General features: G+C 46.5%; 1 protein-coding gene across 1 annotated transcript in view; it reads right to left on the reverse strand.

The window, feature by feature from the left end:
* The window catches only part of PAPPA (pappalysin 1), a gene marked incomplete at its 3' end in the record, with an annotated part of 179,345 nt that overhangs the window by 50,763 nt on the left and 104,328 nt on the right, over positions 1-24,254 (reverse strand). The window contains exons 10-12 of the mRNA XM_080630817.1: positions 21,361-21,557; positions 2,159-2,272; positions 1,611-1,746 (exon numbers count right to left, since the gene is read on the reverse strand). Of these exons, the coding sequence (XP_080486943.1) occupies positions 1,611-1,746; positions 2,159-2,272; positions 21,361-21,557 (447 nt within the window). The remainder of the gene's footprint in view (positions 1-1,610; positions 1,747-2,158; positions 2,273-21,360; positions 21,558-24,254) is intronic.

Here is a 24,254-nt window from a genome sequence, read left to right on the forward strand (position 1 = left end):
GTCTTCAGCACTCTCAGGGCTGATGAAGCTTCAAATTCTTGCTAGCTCCTTTTGGATTTACTTTTAGTTTGCCACTAACTTCTGCTTAAGGCTGGCTGACTGTTTGCAGTCAATCCTGCACCCAGGGCATGCCAAGCTTTGCATCTCAGCTGCACTTTATAGCTCGCCACCGTGATAATTCCAACACATCAAACACAATATCCAGGAAAAGGACCTCATGCCACAGCCAGAATTCAGACAAAACAGTGACTGAGAGCTCTGCTTGGGTGAGCAGTGCTGGGTGGCCTACCTACACCTCTCATCTGCTCCAGGCCAGCCTCTGGAAAAGGTCAGAGGGGCTTTTCCATGAAGAAGGCAGCATTTCAGCTGTGAAGATCTCCAGGCATCGGGCTGAGCTATGCCAAACTCATGTTGCAACTTCATTGAGGATTTCAAAACCTAACTCTCCGTTTCCTCTTTGCTCCTCTTTCTCTCACAAGCTCTGTCTGTCTCTATAAAACGCTGCATTAAGTGTTTGTTGGCATGCTTGTGTCTCCAGCATTTATTTCTCAGAGGGAAAGAGCTATGTGCCACTGTTCTGCGGAAGGAGATGAGGATGAGACTAAGCCAGAGCCTCTGGCAAACTGGGATCTCTATCCTGACTCAATCGGCACAACTCGCTATGAATGTCAGTTCAACACCACACATACTTTCTTTCCTACACACCCCTCCCTGGATAGTCATCCATACCTGTCACTTGTGTGTGTCCCTTCTTCTCATCACTAGCAGGAAGTTCATTTGAGTTTCAGCATGTCAAAATTGCCAAGTTATGGTAAAACATAAAGCTGCGAGAGGCGAGTTATCTTTCCTTAAAAACCTGTCAAAGTGACATGGCCTGTTTTCTTCCCAGTGGAAAAAAGGGCAGGGAACAGCTGGAAAGGGGTTTGTGAGTCCTGCCCTGACATGGAGTTGGAAGCTATGGTGAGCTCCTTGGTCCTGGAACTTTAATGTAGCCAGAATCAATTCATCAGACACAACTTTCCCAGGTTCAGGGACCTGTGCCCACGGTAGAGACACAAATGGTCTATCCTGGCACTTCAGCACAACTGGCAGGTCCACAGACACCACCAGGCACACCTTGAGGCCTTCATAAGGGCCCTGGTGTTAGACCTCCATCAGAACTTAAATACTTTGCATGAAAAACTTTGGCCATTAAATACCTGTGGAAGCCTCCTGCAAGCAGGAGTAGAGATCCACCAACTACACCTTGTGATGCATAAGCGTTTCCTGCAGCAGCTGGTGCAGGCCCCTCACTCCCTGCTACCAGTAGTTCATTTGCATCGCTGCCAATGCCTCTCCAGGGAGATACTGTCTGTGGAGCACTAAAATAGTCTTATTTTAATGACTGAAGAGGAATTAATCACCTAGTGAACACAAAATGAACAGGTATGGAGAAACATCTGTATAAGATGATGCATCATTTTCAACAAACTCGAGTGAAACTCATGGCTTGGAGCCTTTAAGCAATTACTCTTGGGAAAACTGGGTAGAAGTATTCGTTAGATTGTGAACAGAGGTACTAGCAGATTAAGCAAGCAATAAAGAGGAAGTTTAATTAAATATAGTCTTACCAAGATCATGGCTTTGCTCTTTGGTGTCAAACAGCTGCACACCGATGGTCTCCTGCTTCTGATCCAGGTAATATGTCCCGTCAGTGACCAAGTGAACTAGGACTGCTGCAGCTACCATAGGCTGGGAAAAAAAAGCCTGGGAAAACAAAAGCCCCACAAAGCCTGAGGTGCAGAACTGTGGTGGGCTTAAAGAAACCCCAAGAGTCCGTCCCAGGACTTGTAATATAACAATTCCCATCACAATTCCCATCCTGAATCACACAGAAATCTTCACTTCCAATCTCTCCTACACAAACGAGATGCTAAACTCAAGTCAAACAGCCCTGCAGCTGGAGGGCTGTCACAATAGCCTCATCACAGGAGGGGACTTCCCCGCTGACTCTCCAGACAGTGCTCAAAGACTTTGTTTTGCTGTTTTGCACTAAGTGTACTTCAAAGCAAGGAGCAGCTCTGCTCTGCGAAGGCTGTCCCATGCTATTTTGCCTGTTGGGGAAGCTTTGTTTAGGGAGGCGAAGAGAAGACTTCTGAAAGACATGTGCATTTCCTACCTTCAGCCAGAAAACGGTCTGTGCCATGTGGGAGTACTGGAAGTTGGCCGTGCAGGGGTACCAGGCGTACTGAGAGACACCATCGTTCAGGTCAATCACCTTCGTTCGACACGTCTGTGGGAGAAAGAGAAACACCAAAACAGACGTAGATGATGGTAAGGAAGGATTCTGAGTGTTCAAAGTCCAGGTGCACTGCTAGAATCAAATAACACCCAATAATGATGTTTCTAAGTAATGGGAGATGAGTCAAAAGTGAAGTTTTCAGGATTTCCACCTCAATAAGAAAACATCAAAAAGGAGCGAAAGACTCCCAGCAGCTGGATGGAAGCCAACAGTTTCCTCTTAACTTGGTACAAGGTCTTTGACAGCACTCAGGACAACTCTGCTCTCACCCAAATGGACCACAACTCTTCCCACTGGAGTCAAAGTGGCGATCGCTTCTGAACGTACCAACTCACAGCGCACACAGCCTGCAGATGCTTTTCACAGTACTCAAGCAATGCCCTATTTAAACCTGCATGTTACCCCAGGGAAGACACTGATGGCCATGTAAACTGGGAAGCAAGTGTAGCTAGGAAAGTCCTGTCTCTACAATCCAATTTAAGCAAACGTAGTTTCCTGTATTGTCAACCAGTTTCTGCAAGTGGAATCACCTTCCTCCTATACCTAGAGCACCTTCCATGGCAGGCAGCAATGACATTATAAGCAAACTGCTCTCTTCAGTAAAAAACAAGTAGATGAATCCCAAATGCTGGCATGGATGAAAAGCTCAAAGAAAATGCCAGAACCTAAGTACCAGAGAGGCTCGCAGTACTATCTGTATGTAAGATGTGCAAATCAAGCTGCAAGAAATGGTAGGATTTACCCTGAAAACACATGGCCCAGCGAAGCTGCTTCTAAAAAGAAACATGCATGACCACAGCCTTCATCCTTCCAGTAAACATGAGGAAGGAACCATTCACCATGCAAAAGGCTACAACTGCACTGGAAGGATGCTTTCAGCTGTTTGGAGCATCTGAAGGGTACTTGTTAAGATTCACAACACTTTGGTGAACTCGGTGACTGTCATTACTAGAGTCATGGCGATAGAGAATGTTCCTTGTGGTCACACAGGCTAGTGGCAATGGAGCTAAGAATGTAACTCAAGAGGCCAAAGCACCCCCAGCAGTTGAGCTGGCCACAGGAGAGCCAAGGACTGACCACTTGCACTAGGTGCTAACTGGAGTTATGGGCTCCTGGGGACACTATTAGATTTGTTTCCAGGACCAGAGCCTGAGCTGAGCAATCAGGTGGTGATGTGCTGTCAGCAAAGCTGTTCTCATAAGCAATTCCCCCGATCATTAAAACAAAAAGAAAACCCTGAAATGAAACAAGAGAATTAACAGAGATGCCTTTAACCATTCAAAATCCTGTGCCCACCCAGTTGTTCTGCACGGAACTGCTCTGTTGGTCTCTGCAGGCAAAGTCCAGGCAATGCAAAGAAAGCCTGGGATGCCTGGGAATGAGAAACCAGATTGGTTAGAAGTGAGGTAATCACCTCTATAATCTGAGTCCCTCAAGATCCAGCACAGAGGAATCTATGGGCAAAACATAAATCAGCTTTAATGGGCTGGAAGAAGATTTTGAGTTTATTTATTTTTTGAAACAACTGGGACCAAGCTTCATTGAGGCTAGCCAGTGGATAGTGTTACATTTTACAGCAGAGCAAGGCTTTACATAAACTATCTTTGGCATTTGAAATCCAGGCCAGCAATTCGACATGTACCATTTCGCAATCCTCCCTCCTTGCATTTTCAGCAGCCTGTCTCGTGTTGGGAGCATGGTTTTTATTTTCATACCTCTCCAGCTAGGGAATTTATCTTACCCACATCTGCAATTTATACGGTCAGAGAGCTCTTTGACATGAACAAAGGTCTCATTACTTTTATATGATTTTGCCCTTATTCTTACATCTCCTCCTGCTCTCTCGGTCCAAAAAGGTGGTTGAAAGAAACAAAAGTACTGGTGTTTGGTGTATTTTAAGTGCCACTTAATGGATGAGTGAAAACCTGTATTAAGAAATCACCCAGACCTTCACCAAAAGTTTGACTCAAACCCAAAATAAACCCCTGCTAAGGGGGGCTGGAAATCTCTGATAACTTTTAAATGCCTTGTTTGATTTGTGTGCATGTGTGAACCCGAGCACTTTCTGCTGCTGCCTGAGAATATTAGCAAGAACCTTAACATCACATAAAGACCCTATGTTTGAGACACATGCAGCTGAGGTGTGCAGCATCCGTAGGCTCCTCTGCTTTGAGCAGGTCGATAAGCATCCTCCTGCTGAGGCTGCTCCATCACTACTCAGACAAGTGTTTCAAAATGGTACTGGGGTAAAAAGTTCTTTTAGGAGAAGAGTATTGTATTGTTTGAGAAGTGTGGGAAAAGTCTAACAGACATGACATGAAGAGTAGCTACAAGAGCCTCTTCTATAGTACCTGCTCTCTACTAAACCCAGCTAATAGCCAAAAAGCTCTTTAAGCTTTTTTAATAATAATCTGCTTGGATAAATCTACTGCCTACAGACTCCACCATCTCAATAGGCTCTAACACACGTGGTGAACACAGCCCCTTCTCAATTCTATCCAGTTATCGAGTGTCACACCACAACCGCAAAGTCTCATTTGCTGAGAGAGTCTTTCACACCTCTGCTTTCAAGGTGCCCCTAGAAGATGGCAGCAGAATGAAGGTGCTTATTACTTCAGTGCCACCATTTTTAAGATGGTACTGGGAGTTCCAGTGGCTTGGAAGACAGAACATCATCTCTCCTTAGGGCTACAAGTTCTTAGGAATTCATGCTTATGGGAAATAAATCCTTTTCTAACATCCTCCAGTTTGCTACAGCAATGCAGAACGGCAGCTAAAGCACCTGACAGCTGTGAAGGGAAGAAGGAATAGATGTACTTTTCAGGGTGTTACCAAACACTAAAGTATTTGCTTTGAAGGATGACAGCATCTCGCAGGACTCAAAACTTCACTCACTGGGGCTTATCCAGGTTCTCAGACCCGCACACCAACTGGGGAGCCGCAGGAGCTTTAGTATCTGCTCCAAAGTATGCAGGGACTATTTGTGTCTACTTACTGGAAGCCCATGTCATACCCCTCCCTAGGAAGCTGCTTTCAATTAAAGGAGCTGATGTCTGTTCCTCTCGGAGGTTCTAATCCAGCTCGTCTCCCACCCACACATTCTGTACACAAACATCGAGAGACAGAATGAACAAGGCCAAGGAGCACTGTGGGATCTTCCCACAAGAGGGAATGCCTGGAGGATTCCCTTTGACTGATTTATACAACCCCTTGTCAATCACAGGGACAACATGTTCTTCAAACCGCCTCTCCTGTTTTTCTTCTCTTACTCCAGGGGACCGAGGAACGTGTCAGCAGAAAGGGAAAAGTGATACATTGGGAGCACTTAGTTCATTGCCACATCTAAAACGCATCTACTATTGCAATCAACTCAATTTCCTCATAAGGTTTTCCTTCAAAGGAATACGGGAAAATTTGCTGAAGAGCAAATTTTGGAAGGCACCCTTGTGAATGATTCCCAGCCATCCCATTGCTTCAGGCAGTGTTGCGTTGATGGGCTCCTGTTGCAGACGAACTATAGGTTAAGGATCACTGATCCTGTGGACTGGGCACTGGAGGAGGTCTCAACCTGACTGTGCCCAGTGCATGGTCCCATTACAACCTTTTGGGCAGCACTTGGCTTCTCCAAGGCTGAGAGTCTTGTCTGTAAGACAAGAATGATATTCCCACATATCACAAATGTATCTTCAAGGTAAAAGCCATTAGCCACAAAAAGGTGCTCAGATGTTACAAAGAGAAGGAACAAACAAGCACATAGACGTGTAAAGGATATTTCTCCCCATAGGAGTGGGTTAGATACAGAGATGCTTTCCCACCCTGTCCTTCCCATTGAGCAAGCACAGCCAGACACCACAGGCTTTGCACACACTGATGGTTCTTGTTTCCCACACTGTAACATCAAAATAATTCTACTTGCATACAGGCAAAGCTGCTGTTTGAGCAGGGATGCTGCCCTAAGCTCTGGCATACGGCTGACGCCGCGGCTGGAGTGGACATGCCTGTCTGCATGCCCACAGGCGGCTCTAAACAGAGCAACCCTCCATTGTGCAGATCTGTCTGCTCCCAAAATCCCATCTGTTGTCCCATGGTGGGGCTTCCTCCAGACCACGTCTTCAAGCTATGTATGGCAGTGAAGGGCCATAGCCAGCACTTGTGCATCGGGCAGTGGAGAGCAACCTCCTGGGGGCAAAGGGTGGAGGTGGTGAACATGCCCCAAACTGCTGCCCCTTCTGCACCGAGACAGGCAATGCTGCAGGTTTCTGGGATGAGCAGGCCTATACCCTGTCCCATTTGCAAAACAGCAACCACAGAACAAGCAGGAACAGGACCTATTGGTAAATCCCACAATACCATCTATTTGTGGAGCACCGAGCATCCTGAGTGGAGTTGTACAAGTGCATGGAAAAGCTCATGGGCTGATCGGAAACCCGTGGAGGCACAAGCAACACAGCCTATTGTTTGAAGATCCAGCTAAAGAACAGATTTCAACCCTAATACTGAAACCTAATTAATCTCCAGTTTTCAGCTGACTGCTCTGCAGAATGTTATTTATATTTAACTCAACACATGCCAGAGAATCCCAACCATGACACAAGCAGCATTTTAACACATCCCTTACAGATGAAAACTTTCTCTCTCCATTGCCAGACAAGGCGGCTGGCAGTCACCCAGACCTTTTCTTCTTCAATATGTTATTGTTTTTGCAGACCTAAGGTTAATCTTACCCAAGGATGAGAAACTGTGGTGCAGTTGCTAAATATCAGAAAGGTTCCTGCTTGTTTATTGCCCAATATTATAAGGCAGCTTGACTGCCACATGGACACCACCCAGTTTGCCGACTGCAGCACAGACCTCCAATCTGTTCTGAAAGCTGTTGCACTGTTCTTCTCATTTAGAATTGGGCTGGAGCTACAGAGGAATGAAACTGCCCACACTCATGAGCACCGAACCATTAAAAAGGCCACCATTTGGGTTCCTGCAAACACCTCAAAAATCAGCCAATTTGCAGGACCATTTCAAACCTCAGGAGCCCACAGAGCTCAGATGGAAATGGTACACACAGCCTTATTCAAGGGGCATCAGGAATTTTGCTCTGGGTTTTCATCTAGGTTCTGGTCCGAAATGCTTTAGCATTAATCTCTTTTATTAGTGCTCTGGATTTGTCCCATCAGAAGATTTGAGTCAACAGTTGTCTGTCCAACTACGAAAGTCAGCACTGGGTCATTCCAGGTTGGCCTCTAAGATGCAAAAGAAGCATTCAAAGTTACTTTTTCCAAACTGGTACATATACTAAATTTTTATGGGCAGTAACAATGAGTTTAAAATGCCCTTTTTTTTTTGTTGTAAAAAAGTAAAACAAAAACCCAAACCCAAGCCTGAGATTCAGCAGCGCAGATTATAAATGTCAGATGATGAGAGAAAGCTGTGTCCTCCCTCTTTCAACAGCCTTCTTACCTCCTCATCTGCTGCTCCTTCCTCAGCAGCAGCTTTCCCTTATCGCTGACGCTCATGAACTACAGCTCCTGCTCCAAACCTCTCCTTGTCCTCTGTGTCTGATAACACAGTTTTACCAAGTTTCATGCTCTTTGTCTGCTTTTGCCTGTTTTCAGTGGGGTACTTGAAAGGTCTGATGGCAAAAGATGAAAAACTGCAGCATGTCCTGCTCCAGGACAAAGGCATGCAGGCAGGTGAGCAACAGAAAAGCTTTATCAACTGGAAGCTGATAAAACTCCTGGGGTAACACACTGATGCTATATTACTCCCAGATTCAGTTGGCTCAGAAGTAAGAGGAAATCTCATCTGTCAGTTTTACCCGTGTAATGAAGAACAGCATTTGGCTCTGGGATTGGGAAGCAGATTACGTCTTCTAAGTAAAGCCCATTGCCAGTTGCTATGTCCAGCCTCAGCACAGCCACTTCCCCTTTGAATCTGGAACAGCCGAGGGTGTCTGGACCTTGCAGGCTTAGTATTCAATAGCATGTTACTCCAGCTTTCTTAGCACAGAGCCTCAGCTTTCAGCTGAAGGTCTGGCTGGATTTCTTAGTAATTGGAAAGTGACCTTTCTGTGTATGAAAACACTGCAGTCAATGTGACATGGCATCCATAGTTTGTTTGCGATGTGACATGATGATAAATTCCTCTGCTTCACAACAAAAATGAGAGTGTTCATTTCCAAAGGGACATTTCCTTGGGTAGACTTTTGGATGTAACACAGGGCTGTGATTCAGAAATGAGTGGGAGATGCAAAGGCTATTCTGTTTTGTCACAGAAGTTGGTTTAGTTTCAGGAAAGCGAATAGGAGCTACAGGGATTTCCATTAGATGATGGCCCAGATTGCATGTGTATTCAATGTGTGTTATTAACTTTAGCTTTCTCCAAAAATGCAGTTATTTCAATTCCAAAGAGGCTGCCCGAACAATATATTTCAATTCTTAAATCATGCAGACCTGCATTCTTTGAGCTTTCCTTTGAATTTTTGTTATCTCCAGATTCAAAGCAAACTTCATTTAAAACCGGTGAGTTCAAATCGAAATCACATAAAACCATAAACTTCACATGCTATACCTGAAAAAACCATAAATCACTTCTGACTGGCCCTATCCCAAACCCACACCGGCTTTGACATCCAGCCAGGTGCAATCAAAATACCTAGGATGCGAGCTGGACCTGTGGAAAAAACAGTGTGGAGCTGTGATTTTTTACAACAAAACCCTAACCCAGATGATTTTTGCATGGTTCAAAGGCTCGCCCCAAAGACATCAGTTGAGCCACGGCCAGAAACTACAGAATAAGAATGAGAAAAAGAAGAAATAATTGCGCTATTGGGGTTTAATAATCAGCTTTTACACAAGCTCACAAGTAAACACCAGCAGTTGGAGCTCAGAAGTGCAATTTGTACCTGCTTCTTTTGCGTTTCATAACGCACACTGAAAGGGTGTGAATTCAAGAGACAGCTCGAATGGCACAGCAATGCAGAATACAGCCTCAGACGAATGAAGCACATGAAAGTGTAACTGAGCAATTTGCCATGTGCTCCTGTTTTTTCCTATCAGACATTTGCTGTTTCTTCAACACAGCAGCAGACATAAAGATGCTGCTCTTAAACAACCCCCCCAGCACTGCTGGGATCTCACCTAGAAGCCGTAATTCTTAGAATTAGCCCTGAATTACGTTTTGCTCTATGTTCAAATTCACGGATACATCTACCAGTAGAAACAGCAGCCAAACGCAACCCGCTAGACAGGCAGCAGAAAGAAACAGCACCCAAACAAGACCTTATACTTTCTGTTTTCAAACACCAGCCTCATTAAACCTAAAAAGACATTTTCAATCTGCAGCAGAAGCTCCTGTCTACAGCTTCCACACTGCTGCTCACAAAGTGTGAAGGCATTATAGACTGATAAGTGCTTTAACAGACTGTATATCCATCCACTGGAGAGAGAGGTTAAACAAATACAGTAGCCAGAACATTATTGTTGGCTGCACACTCAGGTTCCCAAACTGCCCGTCTCTAACTGGAACCAGTTAGGTCCACTGCAGCAGAGCCTGCCTACAACTGCAGGCCAAGGCTGGCTGGGGGGTGCTGCAGTGAGGGAAAACAATCCTATCCCATAAACTTTTACACTGATGACAGCAAAAGCTTTGTTGTTTCTTTCTCTTTGACTGGAACATTACAGTTGGGAGCAGCTGGCATCCAAAATCGAACTGTCAAAGGCAGGGTCTTAAAGGTATCTTTGTTATTCTATTAGTGGATCCAACTGCGGCGTCCCTGCCCATGGCAGGAGGGTGGAACTACATGATCTTAAGGTCCTTTTCCAACCCAAACCATTCTATGATTCTATGATTCATTGGAGTTTTGCTGGTCTGGCACTCCTGCAAGGCAAAGCAGATTGGGCTGGTTACAATCCACTTGGTAACATCCCCTCCTTCCTTCCTAAAGCTGGTCCTATAGATTTGCTTGGATGAAGAAAGCACACAGCTCGTGAGAGAAAGCAACAACAACAAACCCCTAAAGAACTTCAGCTCAACCAGGAGCTCTCCATCGGAGCAACACAGGTGGCTAAGGTGGACAAAGATGCTTAGAAGCACTTGGGCAACATTTCTGATGAGAGAGACAAATAGGGAAGAAAAATTAAGCCTCATTTTGTCAGCTATCAAGGAGGAAAGAACCACAATGCTTTCATTCCCAGCACAGTAGGAATAGACCCTGAATACCCTCATACCTAACCCCACCTCCTCTGGACTGCCCCAAGACAGGGCACAGGAGCATCTCCCAAGAGGTGTGAGGACAACGGAGGTGCTACCACGAGCAATGAAGACGGCTCAAGAAGCTTCGCCCGTGGCGGAGGCAAACAGCCACGCAGTGGTTAATGTCAGCTCCGACCACATGATCACATTCAGGAAAGGTCAAAAGAGTGATTTTTCATTTAAAAACATCTGTGTGTTTAAAGAACAAAACTTTCTCATGTGCAGAAAACCAGGGGTTTCCAGCGCTTTTATTTCCAGAGTTAAAGTCATGCTTTTCAGCTTTGTTTGGGGTTATGGACCATGTAAACATGCTGTGTAAACCACACGCAATCCTCAGCACACAGCGATTCCACATGCAAGGATAATTGGGGGTGCAAATCTCTCCCCCCCCGGCTCCTCTTCCCCCTCCAAGCTGCTCAGCTTCCCACCGCGCACTCCCAGCGAGCCAGCCAGACACCCGATTGTTGTCCTTCCCTATATGAAGACGTACACATGCCTCTAATCCTAAGGGTATAAGTCTGCTTCGGGCTGTCAACAGGCCTTAATTGGATACATCCAGGGAGATGATGCATTGGGAAGAGGCCCTGAATTTAATAGCGAGAGGGAAGGCTGTGGCAGGGCTCCCAGGGAGAGTGCAGGGGGAGCATGGAGGAGAGCTACCATGTGCTGTCCAGGGAGCTGCCGACAGCGACACCTCAGCAAGCAAAGCCTTGGGGTTTCCATCCAACTTGTCAGCCCCACATCAGTGTGTGTTAATGAAGACTGGAGTGGGATGAGGGACTCTTCATCAGGGACTGTGGTGGTTGGACAAGGAGGAATGGGTTCAAACTGAAACAGGGGAAGTTCAGGTTAGATATAAGGAAGAAGCTCTTCCCTGTGAGGGTGCTGAGGCGCTGGCACAGGGTGCCCAGAGAAGCTGTGGCTGCCCCATCCCTGGCAGTGTTCAAGGCCAGGTTGGACACAGGGGCTTGGAGCAAGCTGCTCTAGGGGAAGGTGTCCCTGCCCGTGGCAGGGGTTGGAACTGGATGAGCTTTACGCTCCCTTCAAGCCCAAACCAGTCTGTGGGTCTGTGATTAAACCCTGTGGCTAGGTTTTCTTAATACCTGAAGGCAGTCACTGTGGCTGGTATGCAAATCAGAAGGTTCCCCCTTGCTTCCCTGGGCTTTTCCCACTGAAACTGTAAAATAACAAAACCATTGCAATGCAAATACCTCTGAAAGAGTTGGACCATCCAGGGATAGTCCATAGAGCAGCAGACGGTTGCTTCCTTCAGCTAACGTACATCTCTACCCAAGAAAAGGTTTGGCTGCAGGTGTCTTCCCTCTGGCCTCCAAACAGCCCCGGTTGTTCTTGATAAACCTCAAACTCCAACAGATGAAGCTGAAAGACCACTTGGAGCATTTCATCCTTGATGTCCCACGTTAGCTGGGGAGGTTCACAGAAAATCCCAGCTGCTCCCAAAAGAAGTTACTGAGTGGGTTAAAGTACAAGCATCATCTGTAAGAGGAAGCACAGGGCTCCTTCAGCCTCATTGCCTCCCAGGAGCAGGCTCTGGGAGGACAGACTGGGAGCACAGCGGATGGAGGAACTGAAGCTGCTGAAGCTTGGCCTTTCCCACAAGAAACCACCCTCACAGGGAAGAGCTTCTGCCTAAGAGCTCATCTCAGTCTCCCCTCTGGCAGGTTAAAGCCATTCCCCTTGGCCTGTCCCTACAGGCCCTTGTCCAAAGCCCCTCTCCAGGTTTCCTGCAGCCCCTTTAGGCACTGGAGCTGCTCTAAGGTCTCCCCTTAAGGAGCCTTCTCTTGTCCAGGCTGACCCAGCCCAGCTTGCTCAGCCCGGCTCTGTAGGAGAGGTGCAGGAAGAGCATGTTTACCCTTGTGCTTCAGCTTCTCCTCTCTGAAAAGAGACTTCTCTGAGAGCAATGATGTAAGGGTTAATTACCAAAAAACAGGAAAATGAAATCCACTGCCCAAAGTGCTGAGCATAAAGATTTTAGTCCGATGACGAAAATGGGTAAGGCGATCCTAATGTTCTTCAGAAATGAGGGCTTCTCCCAGTGAGGAGGTACATGCACAGACAGATAACAGCACTGATCATGCAAATAATAATTTCCTGGCATGAATTACAGTTCACAGCCAGACCCTGAGGCTACGGTGGAAACCCAGGCATGGTGGAGGCTCCTGCTGATAGCAGAGGGAGCTGGGCCCATTTACCAGACAGGTGAATCATGGCTTCTTATCAGATTCACCACTGAAATGACCTCAGAGGAAACAGTGATCCTCCAAATTTACAGGCAGTGTTTCCGAAACTGAGCACGGAGTTGAGGTTCCTCCACAGTTACGGCTCCAGGTAAGGCAGCACAGCATCACAGGTCTGGGTTGGAAGGGACCTTAGAACTCATCCAGCTCCAACCCCTGCCACTGGCAGGGACCCCTTCCACTAGAGCAGCTTGCTCCAAGCCCCTGTGTCCAACCTGGCCTTGAACACTGCCAGGGATGGGGCAGCCACAGCTTCTCTGGGCACCCTGTGCCAGCGCCTCAGCACCCTCACAGGGAAGAAATCTTGTGGATGTTCCTTTCTTGACAACCCCATCAAGAGCAACCCACGATGCAGGAGAGATTTAGAGCTGCCCAAGAGTTTATCCAAATGGTCCCAATTTTGTTCTTTTCCTTTTTTCTTTTTAAAGCATACACTTCTTTGCAGGTGGGGGCAGAGGCACTGACTCAAGAGACCTTCAGGACAATGCTGGGTAAGGACCATCCTTCCCAAAACCAGGCCTTTTAGAGCCATCTCAAGATGAACCCCTTAAAATTCACTGGCATTCAAAATACGAGGTCTTTCATGACAAAATGGGCTAAAATGCCTCTGGGACTCTGAATGAGCAGTGCAGACAATCCTGCACTTCAAAGGAAAAATAAATTCTCTGCTCCTGGCATGAGAAAGTTTACTTTCAGCTTAAAGAAATGATTGTGTGGTTTTGGGGATGGCATTCCGTTCTGCTGCAGAACAGCACCCTGCCTGCCTCTCTATCTGTGGCTTTGTAGCTACATTACAATCCTGGAGAGCTCTGTTTACATATTTTACATGTTTTCTTTTGCAGAACATGAAACCAAATTACATAGTAAAGGCTATTATGGCTTTGCTCTTGCACCCTTTTCCATTCCCTCCTTCCGATCACTTGTTTTAATTCTATCCAAAATAATCGACTGGATATTTCGAACAGGGCTTGACTGAAGGGCAATGCTTCAGGCAGGTTTCTTTACTGTGGCACAGGGGAAATCATGCAAAAGCTGGTGAAGCTACATGCCAGGGGGGTAGGGAGAAGATAGCCACGGCTGGGGGTGGGATGAGAAATGCCGAGAACCCTTCATGCATGAACAAAGCAGACGTGTCGGTGCATTTATGCAAGAATCAGTCTGCTCTGAATGGAGAGGGACCCAAGACAAACAACCCGGATGGGATGCAGGAGAGCTATCCCACGCTCGCACTGGACATGCTCTGCATCTAAAGGCTCGTGAGCAGCAGCAGCAGACAGAGAGAATGGCAGGTTGAGGGGCAAGGGCCGAGGAGGGGGGTCTCCTTTCATGCTAACAAGCACCGCTGCTGTCGTGGGGTCCGGCTTTCAGCTCCCTGATGCCGGGGGGGGGGGTGTCCAAGCTGTTTTCTATTACCATGTGTAATCATGGTGGGTGGCTGGGTGTACAGCACATATGATCATAAAATGCTACGTTACTTCCTTAAAGAAGCACATAATCCTTATTATTATCCAAGACAATATTCCTTTCTTGCCTTTCTTCTCACTTCTAGCAACAACAAATGGCATGGAGTTCTGCTCTCATTTCGTTAGTGGTAAATGTCTCCTGGTCCGAGGAAGACAAGACCAATTTCCGGCACCTGAGGATTTTTAGTTTGACCTTCATCTCTGCAAAGGTCAGACTGAACCTCTCTGAGAGTACCGATGGCTGCTTTGCGCTCTGCATCATCCTTTGTTTCTTTTATCTATTTTCTCTACAGTACACAAAGGGAACACAGCGTACCAGCCCCTGGTACTCACTGTTCCGTTTCCCTTAGATGACTTGCATATGTGCTCTTGAAAAATTATTCTAAAAACTAAAGGGGGAGGGGAGTGGAAAGAAGAAAATATCCCTTGAGTGTTTGGCAAAATTGCTTGGAATCTCCTCTGACATCTCATTGTGTACTTTCTGTCCTCCCCTTACACAAATCAGCAGAGGCTACAACATCAGCCATGGGGTCTACTCGTTTACTACTGCCAGGAGCAAAGAAACACTGGAAGATGTGGGAATGGAGAGGTGAGAGGGAGGGAATCACTGTCCTAGCAGGGAGCAAGCAGCCAGGTGATGGGCAGCATCTCCTTTTCTCCAGCCAGCTCTGGACTGAATTTAAGGGTAATGCTCTTTTCCAGCCATCTCCCTGCAGCTGAGTCTTTTTCAAGCCAGCCTACCTAGAAATCCCATTTTATTGTGCTTCAGAGACCTGAATGATCATTCCTGAGCAGGAGCCATGGCACTGATGTTAGCACACATCTTTGGAGCATCCCTCACCTTGGTGTGGATCCTTCACATGGGCTACCTTCTCCAATGAGACAAAGCAACGACACAATCACGCAAGTGAGGACCAGTGGAGTTCCTTTGGCAGAAGGGTTTCAAAATCCATCTTTCTCAGCTAGACAGGTGGGAAACAAGGCTTCCAGCCATTAAAGCAAGTTGTTGACGGGACAGTTTTCCAGTCCTTTTGTACTGGGAATGAATAGCCAAACTGTGCTTGGCTAAAGACTGATTAATTCACAAACAGGATGATGTGAGGTGGCTGACAGATCTAAAATGTGGATTTAATGACCCTAAACCCCTTCCAGGTCTCTGCTTCCAGACACTGACTCTCAGTAGGCCCTGAGCAGCTTTCTTTTTCTCCAAGATATGGACATTTCATAGAATCATAGAATAGTTAGGGTTGGAAAGGACCTTGAGATCATCCAGTTCCAACCCCCCTGCCATGGGCAGGGACACCCCACACTAAACCATGGCACCCAAGGCCTCATCCAACCTGGCCTTGAACACCACCAAGGATGGAGCATTCACAACTTCCCTGGGCAACCCATTCCAGTGCCTCACCACCCTCTCAGTAAAGAATTTCTTCCTTAGATCCAATCTAAACTTCCCCTGTTTAAGTTTGAACCCGTTACCCCTTGTCCTGTCACTACAGTCCCCGATGAAGAGTCCCTCCCCAGCATCCTTGTAGGCCCCCTTCAGATACTGGAAGGCTGCTTTCAAGACTTCCCCTTTCAAGACTTCCTGAACTTCCTACTCTTGGGGAGGTCTAGGCTCAATCATGCCCGGTGCCTGCAACAGGTCTGAAGGATATTGAGGCTTAATCCTCAAACAGTAGCTTTACCTTTCTGTGCTCCGTTTTCCACCTCTATTAAACGGAACAGAAACCAAGCAGTGTGGTTGTGATAAGGCTTAATTAATCCCTGTACATTGAAAAACATCATCACTTAAGCCAAGGAAGGAGCATTCCAGCCTGAATTTGCCTGATGGTCAGGGTCAGGCTCATGATGCAACTCTCCAGCCTTCAGGCGAAAGACCAAATTGGCTGTTCTGTAGGATCCGGGGCAAGGCTGAGATAAAGATGAAGTGTTGGAGCTCCCTTTGGACCCCAACTTTAGACTTGGAGCCTCTGTAACCTAAGCTGAAGCCTTGCGGTGGATCAGCCAGTTCTGGAAATGAGCTCAGATGCGCACAGAAAACCTACATTCCTCTTGCAACACCCTGTGCACAGTGTCCAGTTCATCTTTGTCCAGAACTAACCTCCGATCACTCATGGTTCCTCCATTACTGGTTTTTCTTAGTGGGATTCTGCCCTCATCCTCCAGAGATTAGTGGTTCGAAGCCTGGCTCGGCTATAAATAACAAAGACATTTGCAAAGCAAATCATCTTATTAAAAATGGGGATTCTTCTATCCCTCCAACCACAACAAACCTCTTACCGTTGAGGAGCAACAGGACTTGGCTGTGAATTGGGAAGTTCAAAAAGGGCCTCTTGCAGAGCCGACAAGCAGACACCCTCCCTCTTCTCAGCAAGATCACCCCAAAGGAAGGGAATGGCTTCTCCATTAAAAGTTGCAGGTTTCCTCTCTTCCCATTCCTATTCAACATTACTCTATTAGTTGGCTTTGCTGGATCTTTGGGGAATTATCTTCAGTGTTATATTTATTAGACAGAATAAAACTGTGTGGCAGAGATCATCTTTCCCATTTTCTTACAGTATTTTCTTACCACTCTTGGAGCCCTTGCTCTACCATGTTGTTTCTTCTAGTACTCGGAGTATTTCTGTGCTCCTGTCTTCTCCTTTTGTGGGCAATTTCAGACATACTGCAATTCTAGACATCTTTCTGCTGCTGGTGGAAGCATAGGTTTGTGGCATGAGTCTGGATGAGTGCAATTGTGGGAACTGCAATAGGGGCAGGAGGGGGCCTCTGTTTGTGGGAAAGATGTAACAAGAATCCTCTTCCACAACTTGTTTCTCCACAGCAGCCCCTGTGGGGTACCCAGATGAGAACAGGGTGTGTTCGTCAGGCCGGAACGAACAGGATCTGTGTGTGCCCAGCCGCCTTGGGAAAGAGTTCCCTTTTGGTTAGCTGTGCTGGGCTGTGTGGTTTTCCCATGCACATGAAACCCAAGCCCGAACAATGGCACAGGGAGAAAGAAAACAAATTCATATATATACATATAGGGTTACTTGGTCTAAACAACTTCTACACAACTGGGAGGAGATGCAATGAAAGATACTGGGAGACTGGCCCTCTAAATCACCAACACACACCCCCCAAGTTCCATATCTTGAGCACACATTGCTGTGACAGGAGGAACAAGGTCAGCAATAAGCCACCTAAACATCCATTGGTCCCTTCTTATAATTCTCTATTATAATGGCCCAAAGGGAAACTGCAGATGAATCAGTTCTCCAAAAGCAGGAGTGCCACCAGCAAGACGGAAGGAGAAACAGCAACTCCAGCCTCATGTGGCTGGTCTGCACCCTCCTGCCTCTGCTGCTCTCACTCAAACCATGCAGCAACCCCTTGAGACAGACCTGTCAGAGGCTTCCTACAAAGACATGTCTGCATAGAAAAGACACTTTAGCAAAAGATCCAAATCCTTCCTGCTCAGTTCAACCTACTCTAGAAAGAGAGACTAACACAACTAATGCACTCACCCAGTGTAAGCTGTGCCAGAACAAAATTGGCACTGAGAGAAAGGAGGCTGAATCTACGAAGGCCATTGCAAGACCCTGGTTTCTTGAACCCTGAAGGACAGCAAAGCTTTTACAGTGACCTGATCTACACTGAATGTTCCTACTTCACACATCTTGTTGACGCAGCATTACCAGTGATGCTACAATGGAAATTGTCTGGGTAGGCCATGGTTTGGCTTTTTAAACTCATGTCTTGTCAAGCCCAGGTATCAGGAGGCCATGTCCTACCCCCTCCTGCTGGTAAAGAGGAGGTTGACCTGAGCTGGGTACAAACCAGTCAGGGAAATAAGTCACCGGGGACTTCCAACACAGAAAAATTGCAGCTATTCACCAAACAGATCAGACGAAGCACCCTTTGTGTTTATGCCTACTGGATCTGTCCTTCAGCCAGTATAAATCTGCCTAGTGCTACTGCCTGTTTGTAGTCTTCGCCAACACACACCAGCTGATGACTTAATGCTAGCATCAATAATCTTTAGCACAAGAAAGGCCCCGAGAAATAAACAGTGCTGTAGAAAACTCCACACAACCAGTCCATCAACACTGATAATATTTCACACACAGTGGATGGCAAGGAGAGGCTGTTTACAGACTCACAGCAAGAGCAGTAGGGAAAAGAGCAGCCCAAGAGTGTGCAAAGCCCTTACTGCTGAATTCCTCCTGCGGTCGACAGCAGGTACTGAGCAGTGTCTGCGTGAAGGAGGATGCTGGATTAGAAACCCAACTGTACAAACACCCTACATCGCATTTCTGTGCTGGTGCAATGTTGCTGACTGGTCCCCTTTGGCTCTAAATAGGATGCTGTCAGTACTGAGAATATTTCTTAATCAGCACTGAAGAGTGGCTGCCAGGAAAGTAGAAGTGGCTGTCTCTCAGTCTTGCTTCTGCAGAAAGAGCGATTGTTTCAAGGGGGGGCTGTTTGACCTTTCCATTTCTCAAATGTGTATCTCTTCGCCAAGACTGTGTCATTCTTTGTAAGCATTTTGTTGTTCAAAACAAATCTTATACTGTGAACTTCTTTCTTCCCCTCCCTTCGTATGTTGCCATTCAGCAGCCTCGTACCCACAAGGAAGCAACCGGCATGTAAGATCCAGCTCAAAATAACAAGCAAGTGAGGGCAACCCCACTTGTAAGGAACAACCAGCTCAGAAACAGGCACTGTCTGAAGTGAACTGAGCAAAGGGGTGTGGGGTGCTCAGTTCGCAGAGGCAGCCCTACAATAATAAGGAAGTGTTCTCCTGCTTGCGCTCATAAACAATCCTTCAGCAGTGAACAAGTGCATGCAGGCAGATACTGCTGAGAAATACCCCAATAACAGCCAAACTCCTCAGAAACAGCCCAGGCAAAACCATGGCAATCTAGCAGAGAAACGGGTCTTGAGATATCTAAGGATGAGAAACATTTTAAATCATGAAGGACATGCTTAAAATGCTTCAAAGCACCTTGAGAGCACCAGGGCAATTATGAGAAATGGGATGGCTAACAAACAGGCAGCTTATGTATTCTGTGTATTGCTGTGCACTGCACTCAAACGTATCTTTCATGGCATTCTTGATGAGAAGCCAACAGAAATACCACTCTGATTAATCAGGAAACTACCCAGCAACAACACGAAAAGTTTGCACAAGACCAGCAAGCACACAACCTACTCCAGAAGATACCTGGGTGAGGAAAGGTGCTCCTTTCATCAATACAAAACCCCCCCAAAGGCTCAATGCTTGTACAGATAATGAAGCCAAACATGTTTACACACCAGGGATCATTACATGCAGTGATTAGAGGAGATCTTAGGTTAATTTTCATCTCCGCTAGCTAACACTGATGACCTGCTGCCCCACCTAACCTCTCTGCAGTGACAAGTCAGGTGCTTTCACAAGCCGACGAGCCTGTCTTGTTCCTGGGGAAAACAAAGACTTTCTCAACATATATGATTAAAAAGGTCAATGAACCCCATGCACTCAAACTGGTAACAGGACCAGCTGAGCTAAAGCAAAAATTCCTTTTGCTGGAAGTAAATAGCACACTGTTATCTCCCCAGGGGCCAGGCAATAACAGGAGGCATGTTCCCATTCACTCTGGCAGTGTGTGATATGCCAGTGCTCTGCCTATAAATACAACAGCACTTTTTCCAGCCATCTTTTTTTTATGTTTTAACAAGGCTGTGACAACTTCATCTCATCGGGTACAACATACAGGCCTGAGCTGTGGCTACACAGCAGGGCTTTGCGTGTGCACGTGGTGGTGGTTATTCCACCGCAGGACCATATGTTACCTACTGCATGGGGTGGCTGCATCTCTACCAGTGCCTTAGGAGAAAAAACAGGGCAGCATTCCATAGCAGCTGCATGGGCACAGAGTGCTTGGGGACATGCACATAAAGCAGAACCTGAACTGGAGACAGTGGGCTTTGGGCTCTCGTACAGGGAGCTGGAATGAGAAAAAAGTTATGAAGGCACTGGTAGGGGTCCAGGCAAAAGTTCCTTTTACAGTGTGAGATAATAAATGAAACCATGACAAAGAGGCAATACTGGGCTCTGGATTGTGTCTTGGTACTATCCAAGCTTTGTGCGTTTAAAACTGACCTGGTCATTAATTTGTTACAGACTTGTGCATTGTGGACAAGGCCAAGTCTCTTGCATAAAGATGTTTTCTTTTGCAAGCCAACTGGAAATGCTTTGTGTTTACTATTCATGGAGAAATCTGCTTGTCCTATCTGTGACATCCCTCTCTGCCCTGCCCACAAGACACCTCCCCAGTAATTAGACTGTCAGAACAACTTTACTGCATCAACCCAAAAGTCCACGTAATTCACTGCTCTGTCTCTAGCAAGGGACAACAGTGGATGGTGAAGGATGAACATACAAAACAGCTCTTATATCCTCTATCTATATCCTGCATCCTCTAAAAAACATCAATAAGCAACATGGGCCTTCCTGAGTCAGGCTGCATCTGGACTGTTGCATCTGCATCATGTACAGCTCTGTTTTCCAGGCATTTATCTAATGTCTTTTTGAACTCATTTGGATCTAATTCTCTCAGGGAGACAAAAGGTAAAGTTATGGTAACTGGAGCTATTTATGTTACAAAGGAGACATGTAAGAAGGGGGTTAAAGCTAAAGAATGGCTTTGGGAATAGACGGGACCTTTCTCAGAACAGAACAATAGGGTGCTTTTATGAAACTGGGAGACAGAAAACACAAAACTATTAAAAAGAAAGAACGCTCTTTTGTATTATTCAGCATTAGCCTTCAGAACTCATCACCACAAGACAGTAGCCTGTGCTAGCTGCAGAGAGCCTGTCCAGGCTTTTAGGTGGTGATAGTTGCTCGAGGTGGCTCCTACACAGCATATTGAACGCATGATTGGAACTGAATTTCAACTCTTCACTACTGATCAGGCTCAGAAAGAGGGAAACTGCTGTCAGGGGCCTTCCTTGGTGAAGCAGCAAGTTAACGGGCAGAGGAAACATCACACACCAATGCTGACCATTGAGCTACACTCATGACTGTTGCTCCTTGCTGGACTTTGCTCTCCAGAACAGGAAAGAACACACGCTTTCTCACCTGGGTTGCTGCTGGCTGACCGATGACCACCCATCCTGGACACTGCTGGTCACTGTGATGTGAGACGGAGACGTTGGAAGCCCACTGATCCAGGAAACCTTTGGGAGTGTAAACGCCACAGTCTTTGATGCTGGTCATTTGCTCGAATTCCTCACATACTCCATCACCATCGTGGAAATAGCACCTGCTGGGTTCATCTGCCAGGAGGAAGAGAAATCACAAAGCGCTGGTTACAGGTAGCAATGTAAGAGCTAGGACCTGATAACATCAGTGTCATGTATCTGCTGGACCAGGTCACTGGGAAGTGAAAGCACTCCTAGGCAATAGCAAGGTGATTTAAAAAAAGCCAAGCAACAACAGTCAACTTTTATATTGGGCAATTCCCCCAAGACATTTCCTAATGTAAGGGGATTTCTGCTTATTTTCATCTATCTCCATTTAAAAGGATGGAGACAGAAGAAAGCAGAGACAGAAAATACATAGAGAGACAATGTGGGTGTTGGCGCAATTCCACCAACTCGGATGGAAAAACGCCAGCAGAGGGGCTGGTCTGCAACGTTTCCCTTTTTGTTTCTAAAAGATATCTGCAAAACAACAACAGCAGCAGCAACTGTGAATTTCGGGATGGTGAAAACTGCCAGGTTCACAGTTGTGGTGACCAAAGAGCCCAACAGATCTGTTTATCCACAGAGCAGACACAGTATACAATGTGCGAGGGTAAGCTTGCCACATACACACACGGCTTCAACCAACATGACTCAGATTTGACCTGAAAGGATCAAAAGCAGCAAGAGACTTTATTATCCTCGTCCATTTATTCTGTGGCTTCTCTAATGAGACTGCCAACAAAGATGCCAAATTTTTGAGGTTGTTTCTGTAACACTGGCCCATTAAAACCTGAACTGAGATCCATCTACTCTTTTCAAACAGACTGCATAGCAATAATGACTTTCAGTCATTAGAGTACTCTCTGAAATGGAAACCTTTGACCTGTTGGTATCCTATTTTGTATTGTATTATCACTGCCAGTCCCCAGAGGTATCCAGTTCTGACAGCCTGTTGTATTTTTGTCTGGCAAATCAGCCTGCTGGAAAAAAAACCTGGTAGGAAATTAGCCAGAGCTGCTAGCTGGACTGATGGAGGCGATCCCTAAGGAGAGTCCTGCCGGTAGCATTGGATGATCTCGAGCTAGGTGTCAGAAAATCCAACGGCTGCTCAATTTTGAGCTACTTCCAAACTACTAAATCCCCTGTTTATTTTTCCTCCTAGTTTACACACTGAAATACCACCATGAGCCAGGAAAAATCAGTTTATTGCAATTCAATTATTTAATGACTTTCACTCCTTTTCCCCTCCCTTCCTCCCAATCCCCCGTGCAAAATTCCAGGTCCTTCTGAGAGTGTGAGCTTGAAAGAATGGAGAAGTCAATCAGGGAAGAATGCCATTATGATTTCATTTCATCGTGACCTCTGCGGACAGCTCGTGTACATGGGTAGGTGTTGGGAGCTGTGTATTTGCTGGGCCAGCACTGTAAGCTGGTGAAAAGGAGCCAGCACGAATCTGGAAGCTGTTCAGCTGTATGAGTGCAGCCCTGTGCCTGAGCTGGCGTGGCCAAACTCCTTGACCCTACATGTCACATCTTAAGATCTTCATATGGCTGGGAGCCACCGAACGTATACCACACACCTCGAATGGCTGGGAGGAGGAGGCTTGGGAGAGTGCTTCACAGGGAAGAGATGACAATGGCTCCCTGGGGTGTCCCGTTCCTTCGCGGTGGGAAGGGGCTCGGTGGATGTGCGGATGGGCCCTAAGGCAACCCAGCAGTGCTGGCCCCAGGAGCCACTGCCTTGCCTTTCCCAGGGCCTATTGCCCAACAGCACTGATGCCAGCAGGGCCATGCTAGTCCTCATCCGATATTGACCCAGCTGGGAACGTGAACTTGAACTGGTCATGACCAATACATGCCCTGGGAGCCACAGTCTGGACATCCCTGTGACATAGCTTGTTTCTCTGTAGGGCTTATCAGTGCTGGCACAGTGCTGCACAAGTGTGGCTCATTCACATTGTGATGGCCGTGGAGGCAAATCCTTGGTTCCCTTCACCTTATCCTTCTGCATCTCTTGTTCTGCTCCCCTCTCTGCAGAGCAATATCAAAGCATAGGCCAGGTCTCTGCTGTACCCGAGAACAGCAGGATACAGCTAAGCAGCTTGCCCGCCTTGGAGCACTATGTCCCAGTTTGAGTGAGAGTCTCAGCAGAAATCTCTGAGAAACATTCAGCTCTGGAAAGCCTGTGGTCAGCAACCAAAAATCCTCAGAAACAAATCCCAAACATATGAAAACATGGATTTTGGGGGGAAAAAGGGTTTCTTTGTCATTTTAGGAAAAGGGGCTTATTTCTGTAAAAAGCAAAAGAAAAAAAAAGACAGGAAAACACCCACCCTATTAAAAAGACCCAACCTTCAGCCTGTTGACATATGCACAGTCAGATATACACTTACAGTGAAATACCAGCACCCAAGAGCACCCTGCTACACACCCACACTGACAGAAGCACTGACACACAAACACATGGACGCTCTCTTTACACATCCCCAGAGCAGCCACCCCACTGATGCAGACATATCCCCAGAAACTCACAGCCTCATTTTAGGCATTTAGACAGCGTTTCCCCAGCCTTCCTGAAGCACTGACTTCTTTTCATGACAGGCAGTGAAGCAAGCACAACATTTATGTAGCAACATACTCCTGCACTGGCTCCAAATGTTCCCTCCTAATGCGATGATAAACGTAATGGGCTTCTGATAAGATCATGTGTTTGAGTTAAAAGAATACTCAAGACCTACTCCAACTCGATGACTTAATTCATACTCACATGGATGGGAAGGCAGCCTTT

This window comes from Psittacula echo, assembly GCF_963264785.1.
Source record: "Psittacula echo genome assembly, chromosome: 16".
NCBI lineage: Eukaryota > Metazoa > Chordata > Aves > Psittaciformes > Psittacidae > Psittacula > Psittacula echo.